Source organism: Pistacia vera, unplaced genomic scaffold, assembly GCF_008641045.1.
Source record: "Pistacia vera cultivar Batoury unplaced genomic scaffold, PisVer_v2 Contig580, whole genome shotgun sequence".
Lineage (NCBI taxonomy): Eukaryota > Viridiplantae > Streptophyta > Magnoliopsida > Sapindales > Anacardiaceae > Pistacia > Pistacia vera.
In genome coordinates this window covers 98,572-106,705 of record NW_022196424.1, presented here as the reverse complement: position 1 = coordinate 106,705, position 8,134 = coordinate 98,572, and the positions used below count along the sequence as shown (strand labels likewise).

Sequence of the window (8,134 nt, the reverse complement as noted above, 5' to 3'; positions counted from 1 at the left end):
TACATGTTATATGCTATGTTATTGAGTTTTAAATGGAGATTATTATTGCTTGTGGTTGTTCATACACTTCAATTATGAGAAGTGAGATGTGGGTTGGGAATGTAGTTTGAGATGGAATTGAAGGATATTGAAAAATCCTTTTTGGAAGTGTTATTCTATGGCAGGAATTATGGCTATGTGAGGGAGTTTTCTCCCATTTTGGATGGTTAGAGAAAGACATAGAATTATTGTTATAGTAGAGTCTTGTTATGCACTTGAGTTGTTTGATGACATGCCTAATAGAGGTTTGAATATGAGTAGTGAACCTTAATTCTTGCAGCATTGCATGTTGGCATTTCATAAGTGCATTAGTGGAAATGAACCATCCATATGCATTAATTGTGCATTGAGAAGTGACTTAAGAAAGAGTAGAAAACTTTATGTATGAAACTACTCTAAGGGTAGAGAGAATGAGAAGTGCTAGAGTAGAGTGAATGAGAAGAGCATTAGAAACAGGTTGATGCTTTGTGATCGTCACCCGGCAGTTATCAGAAACGGGTTGATGCTTTGTGATCGTCACCCAATACTTATTAGAAACGGGTTGATGCTTTGTGATCGTCACTCGAAAGTCATGAGAAACGGGTAGGTGCTTTGTGATCTCCACCCGATAGTTATGAAACCGGGTAGGTGCTTTGTGATCCCCACTCAGTAGTCACTAAGAGTGGGTTGGTGCTGTGTGAACTCCACCCGACAATCATGAAGAGTGAGATGGTGCTGTGTGAAAGCCATCCGGTCGTACCTCCGATAAGATGAGGCCATGACGTTCAGTAGAAAACAATAGAAAGAAAGAGTGAGGAAAGAATTAAGAGAAATAAATACGGGAATAGACAAATAGAGGGTTTACTTACTGAGCATTATTTTGTGTTCACCCCGTTATTTTCCTTTGTGGATGCAGGATCTAGGTGATGATGCAGTCAGAGGGGCGTCGGCAAGCGAGAAGCAATAGTTACACTGTTTCCCCTGTTTTTGTCTTCTTAAATAGCATTGTGTAAATAATGCTTTTTGTGTATAAAAGACTTATTACATATAATAAAAAGAAAAGTTTTGGGCTCATTTTCTATTATTATTATGCATGCATTGTACTAGTTTACAGCAGTTGTTACATTAGTTATCTAAGTTAATCTCTATATGACCTCTAATTTTTTGAGTAGTTAAAATGAACGATATATGAACTCAGTAGGGGATCCAGAAATTTTTACTAGAGTGGGCCAAAGTAAAAATTAATTATACATTAATACTTTTGTCCATTAATTTTTTTGTTAGGGTGGGCCAAAATATATAAATTATACATATTAATATTTTAAAAAAAAAATTCATGGCCCACCCAAAAAGTGGCTGGATCTGCCCTTGTATGAACTTACATAATCTATAAATTTACTCTCTTAATTAAGATTAACAAACAACGAAGTAGGCATCACATTTGTGTTTTTTTATTACTCAACAGGTGATGTTGAATTTTTTCCAAACAACTTAAATGAATGATTAAGAAAACCATCCCATATCATATACAATTGGTTTGTGTTACATTAATCTTAATAATGGGCTTGTTTTTAAAACCCAGTTAATGGTAATTTATCACTAAACATATTGGTCTTGACCTTGATTAGTTTAGTTTAATTATGATAGATAAACACTTAAATCAAAAGTTTTAGTTTAATTATGTTAGATAAAAACTTAAACCAGAAATTCAAGTTATTAGCTAAAGATTTAGGTGATAGAAGAAAGTCCACGGTATTACAGAATGTTGCCGTGGTATCATAAGTCGATGCATGAATAATATATAGTTATTATATTTAATAGTAACTATCAGTCTCATTAATATAGAGATAGATGAGAGAGAAAAAGTATTGAGATGACATAAATTCATTGGTTGGTTATGAATGATGTACCGGAAGGGATATAAAAACTAATTTTACGGGGGCAAATTAAAAATATAATAATATAATCATTAGATATGTATTTTGTAAAGTAAATGAGTAAATCAAATCTAAAAAGATCAGATCAAAATATATAAAACCAAGACAAACTAATGGACATTTTTTTTTGAGTTAGGAAAACCAGTCCCAACTCACTACTATGTAGGTATTCTAGATTAATAAAAGCCGGTTTCTTACTCTAATAAATATTTCGTTAAATTATTATATAATGGCTGTTATTTAACGAAGAATTTACGTATTCATCATAATATACTCGTCAAGGGAAGAAGAACAGAGAATATTAAAGCAAATTAATAGCAGCTTCGACTGGCCACACAACATAAGCAATATTGCACATACTGAAGTTCATGAATACAAGCATATTGTTTGCTAGCAGAAGCATGCATGCAGGACACTTCACACATACTGAAAATAAATTTTATTTAGTACCAGAAACATGCAAGACACTCCCCACATAAATGAAAATACATCTTATTTAGTACCAGAAGCCAAACTCCGTATTCAAGACATCGATCGATCCAAGCATGCTCCAAACTAACTTGCATGCATGCATGCATGCATTTATTTATTGCATCAGACGATTCTAATCAGTTGCATTGCAGTTGAGGAGAGCTCTGTGTGTTTGCCTGCTGGGTAAGGTGAGCATCAAAGTCTTTGCAGGTATCAACAAGCACGTGAAGCATCGCTTTTGGATCCTCAACATTCGTGCTCAACTTTTCGTATTCCAGAGACCAGTGTAGCACGCAGCCTTCATCCCTTGGAGTAACTTCAATACAGCACTTGAAGCTGTTGAACATTTTCAAGAGTGTTCCTTCAATTGTTTTGTATGAGGCTGACTTGTTCTTGTCATCTATTGCCACATTCACCATATTAAATGCAGTTTTTCCGTCTGTGTACGGTATCACACAAGTGAGAAAAATTAACAGTAATCTGTAATCAAACACATTATATTCATATATATATATATATATATATACACGTACATTTATATATGCATATAACTTCCGGTGCAGATTAGTTGTGAAGTTTTGAACATGCAAACTTGGTCGATAGTCGTAAAACAATTGACGATTGCAAGCAGTTTTATAGATTTACATGTTAAAATTTTCAAAACATCCGCATACTAGATGCTGACTTACCAAGGAGAAAGTTCCAGTTGTAAACGCAGCCCTCTTTGCCCCATTGACCTTCAAGTAAATCAACACTCTGAACATATTTAGGGCTTGCTTTGGCTATGTGGTAAGGGGTAAAGGTATAGAACTCAAAAACCTTGTCAGCAGGAGTCTTGAGCTCAACATCAGCCGTCATCTGACCAGAGAGAGCCATTTTGTTTACTAGTTTTGATTTGTATTCACACAGGGGAGGCAATTGATGATGGTTGGTGACATCAACCCTCAACGGCCTTCGGCTTATATAGGAGGAAATGTGAGTTGGTTGCTACTTTTCTGTTTAATTTGTTCAAGCACTACAACCATTCAGATCCTGCCACGTCGAAAGCTGAAGGGTCTTCACCTAAAAGTTATTCTCAACGAGAAATATACAACTAAAAAATGGTTCTAGAAAAGGCAAGAGGGAACATCATTAATTTAAAGATAAATTACCAAGAAGGGAAGAATAAGATTCGAGTCAAAGTACTTTGAGCAGAAGAAATCATGAAATTTCTTTTTGGATAAGCTATATTTATGCTCATTGTTTGAAGTTATTGATTCTATTTTAGATTTACAAGTAATTATAACATGCAACAATCGATGACAAATTTGACCGTCAATGGTTTAGTGTGTCATAAATCTGTCATTTATTGTTATGAGTTTGGGAGTAATTTAATGTTTTTGAAATAATTCCACAGATAATGAAAATATTATCTAAAAATCCCACAACAACAATTTAAAAATATTTTTGCAACTTTTTTGATTCCATAAAAATTCAATATTTATATATAGGAGAACAATATTCTCAAACCACTTGATGAAAATGAATCATTTAATGTGGTGCACGAGGACCACAACCATGAAGTACTGCCAATAAGAAATCAGGACCGTCGTGCCATATAATATCATTCATTTTATTTTTTATTTTTTTCAGTTTAAGTTTCAACATTATGTTTCAAAGTAATTTTATGAAAATTCAATGCATAAACCCTGAAATATTATAAATATTATTAATGATATTATAACTTTTTAAGTCTATATTACGATGAAAATTTTTAGCTAATAAGGAAATATATGTGTTAAAATTTTGGATAGCATGCTCTACGAAGGAATTTATTTCAAAATTAGTTCTATTTTTTTTAATGGAAAATATTTTAAAGCGAGAAATAATTATCTATAGATAGATGCTGTCTTATCTTTGACATAATTATATTCGTTTTTCCATATAGATGAGCATATTTACTTTTTTTAAAGCAAGTAAAGGGACTGTGGGAATATTGATAAAGTAATTGAGTCTATGGATAATGATTTCGTGGCACATTATTCAAATTCCTATTTCTATTTTAGATAGCAGCAGCGTAACACTGGATAGTATGTGTTGCTATTCTATGAAGTAACTCAAAAGATTGAATGTTAATGAAAAACTCTTGATATCCCTAGAGTTTAGGATTATTCATGCATTTATATCTGATGACTTTAAGTTTCGGCAAATTATTTAATTAATTAATATGAATGAATGCGCTGTGGAACCTTTCTTTATTATTAATTGTTGGGGTTTTGGCCTTTTAAAATTTCTTGATTTGATCTTCCAATTAGTAATTAGTTTCTCGTTAGCATTATGTTCTGCATATTAAGCCTCTTTGACAATCCTTAAGGCTAAGATAAGATATGTGCGAGCTGCAAGTAAAATGTTTTGGTTCTTTTCCTTTTCTGTGCTGATGATCACTTCGTTCAATGCTTTATTATCAGTATATACAAATGAAGCCTTGGCTGTCTTACTTTACGTTTATGTTTCATTGCTGGGAATATTTATTTTTTTATGCGCGCGTTAGTGAAGAAGGAAATGTAATTAAATACAAATTTGTTCACTGATCAGTTATTGAGATTGCCCTTGATTACTAGACCTCAAGAAAACCTAAAAAACTTGTCTAGGTAGTGATGTATTACTGAGGTTGCAATAGAAGTGGCTACTTACAATGCTTTTTGTAAGTGTTTTGTCAGCGTATGATCCTGTTTTATGTCTTGCACAGTCTTTAGGTTTATCTGCCAGTGTGGCCACTCTCTGTAAATGTGACCACCTTCACTAGTGTGGGTACTTCAGAGTTTGTGTAGTCACAATGCATATTGCAGATATTTTCCTCTCATATACACAATATGCACCCGTTTTGTTTTGGGACAATTATATTCCTTGAAGATATTTTGTTATGATACTTTTTCACTTGTCCTCCTTTTATTTGTTGTCTAAGAAAAGGTGTTTTTGCTTTTATTTGTGGTCCCAAGTTTCTTTTGCAAAAAGAAAGACACAAAAGTGAATATTTAACTTTTTTGTCCCCCAACCCTTGACGCCTTGAACTTTATATATTCATACTTCTTTGGCGTCTTCTTTAAGAAATCTGAATACTTCTGTTTTCCTCTCTGAATATTCTCTAAGGTCTTCATTTTGGTTAAGGTTTCTTATTATGCTTTGGTAGGCTTGAAATTACCTTCTATTCTTGTTCTTGTGTGACGACTTTGAAACTTGATTCCATGTTGATGAGTGTTGTGTGTAAGCTGATGTCCCAAAGATTGGTCTTTGCTGTTGAAATTTGAGAGGAGCTCAATTTCAACATGGTGATGCTGTGTTCGTGAAGCTTGTTGTGAGGACTTGAAGTTCAACCAAAGAAGATAGAGTTGTCGTGTAGAAAAGAAGGAGTGTTTTGCAACTTTGTTTATCTTGCTTTGTATTGGAACTCATAAGTATTTCATAGTGAATTTGCTTCCTTTGGACTTGGTCCCATGGATGTAGGCATGTTGCCAAACCATGTAAAAATGAGTGTGTTATTTACTTGCTTTGATGTATGTTTCGTTTATGTCTCTCAGAACACATTTGCACTAAAATGAACAAGCAACCCATTCCGCATAAATTTTAATCACTTGATAACCTCCTTAAAACTTACAATTGGTATCAGAGCTGCTTTTGAAGAGTTATTTTAGTAAATCCTTGCTGGTTTCTCTGGTCTTAAGTCTGTTTTGTGTTTGTTTGCTTTATTGGTAGTTTCTTGTCTTTTAGAGCAGATATGCTTGTTTTGAACTATGTGACCACCTTAGTTCTGTGTGATGACATTTGTTGTCTTGTCACTGTGAGTTTTTTCAGTGAAGGTGGGTCTACTCATAGACCACTGTTGTTGGAGGGGACTAGCTTTTCTTTCTAGAGACCTATGATGAAAGCCTTCTTAGAATCTGTTGATGAAAGGGCTTGGAATGCTTGTGTTGTTGGTTGGAAAGAACTATAAGTTATTGGTGAAGCTAGTAGTAGTAAAGGAAAACCCTTAGATCAATGGACCAAGACTGAGTTGGAAGAGTCAAATTTCAACTCAAAAGCTCTTCATGCTCTCTTTAATGTTAGTATTGACCAAATGAAAAATATTGCCAACTGTGAAATGGCTAAAGATGTATGGGATAGACTCCAAGTTAAGAATGAAGGAACTGACATGGTTAAAAAGACTAGACTTAGGAGATTGATCACTGATTATGAAAATCTTATTATGTATGATGATGAATCTATCACTAATTTTCATGGTCAGCTGTGTGATATCATGAATGAATGTTTTGCCTTGGGTAAGATTATACTAATTTTGAACTTTTCAGGAAGGCGTTGTGTTCCTTACCTATGAAGTTCATGTCCAAAGCAACCTTTATTGAAGAATGCCAAAATCTGGACGAGATGCAGTTGGATGAACTCATTAGGTCCTTACAAACGTTTATACTCAATCTAAAACGGTGGGAGAAGAAACCAGGAAATGGATTAGCGTTGAAGCATGAGGTAATATCTGAACCTTTTGGTTGTGTTGCTTCTAGTGATGGTGAGGAAGATGAGTGTGTGTTACTCACAGAAAATTTTGCCAAATTCTTGAAAAAGAACATGAGAAAACCAAATTTGGGCAAAAAGAGTAAGCAACCCTTTGTGAAAAAGTCCTTTGACAAGTTTGGTCAAGGTGCCTTCTCGAAATGATTTTCGAGAGATAATGAAAGAAAAAACAAAGGCATCAAGTGCTATGAGTGTGAAGGTTATGGCCATATTCAATCAGAGTGTGTGAACACTCTGAAGAAAAAGGGAAAAGCCATGGCTGCCACACTAAGTGAAAGTGATGACAGTGAGAGTGGAGGTGATGATATAAATGAGGATAAGCATTTCTTGGCTTTTACGGCTAACCAAGAGGATAGTAGAAGTATGACCTCAGATGATTAAAAAGATGTCTATAAAGAGCAACAAGAGGCTTATGAAAAGATGTATGAGTGATGGTTGAAAGCCATCAAGAAGATCAAATCACTTGAATCTGAAAATTGCATCTTAACGGAAGATAAGAAAGTATTGAATGATAAGTTGAAAGCCTTGTTTATTGATTTATCTAACAAGGAACTTTTATTAAATCAAGCTTTAAATGAGCTAACTAAGGCCAAGGCCATTGTTGAAAGATTAAATTAATGTAGGTTCATATAAACTTGATAAAGTTCTTGGCCAAGGAAAGTCTTTTGGTGAAAAAATTGGTTTGGGATTTTCCCTGGGTGCAAGCACTTCCAAACTTGGTGTGACCACCTTCACCAAGGTGAGCACCTTAAAATCGGTTGTGACCACCGCAGTCAACACAGATTTAGATCCAAAAGTTTTTGCTGCTCCTCCTGATCCTCCCTTGAAGGTAAAAAGGCTTGACTCTTGTTTGTCATTTTTGTCAAAAGATGCATTAGAAATCATGGTTTTCCCTCTAAAAAATCACCACATCAAAACAAGTTTTTCAAAAATAGAAAAATGTGGAAATCTAAGTCTAGTACCAATTGTTTGGTTACTCATACATCATTGCTTGCATTTCAAAATGACCAATGATACTTTGACAGTGGGTGTTCAAGGCACATGATAGACAACAAAGGTTTCTTGACTAATCTTGAATTCGCAGAGGCTGGTCATGTGACCTATGGTGATGGCAAAAGAGGTAAAATCCTTGGAAAATGGTCTATAGCCATTCCTGGTTTCCT

General features: G+C 34.3%; 1 protein-coding gene across 1 annotated transcript; it reads right to left on the bottom strand.

The window, feature by feature from the left end:
- Window positions 1-2,379: 2,379 nt before the first annotated feature.
- On the bottom strand, window positions 2,380-3,346 carry LOC116109469 (MLP-like protein 28). The gene is made up of 2 exons (XM_031395681.1): window positions 3,116-3,346; window positions 2,380-2,865 (listed from the first exon to the last, which is right to left on the bottom strand). Exons 1-2 carry the CDS (start codon window positions 3,300-3,302, stop codon window positions 2,564-2,566), a joined length of 489 nt encoding a protein of 162 aa, XP_031251541.1. The 5' UTR covers window positions 3,303-3,346; the 3' UTR covers window positions 2,380-2,563.
- Between the last annotated feature and the right edge of the window lie 4,788 nt (window positions 3,347-8,134).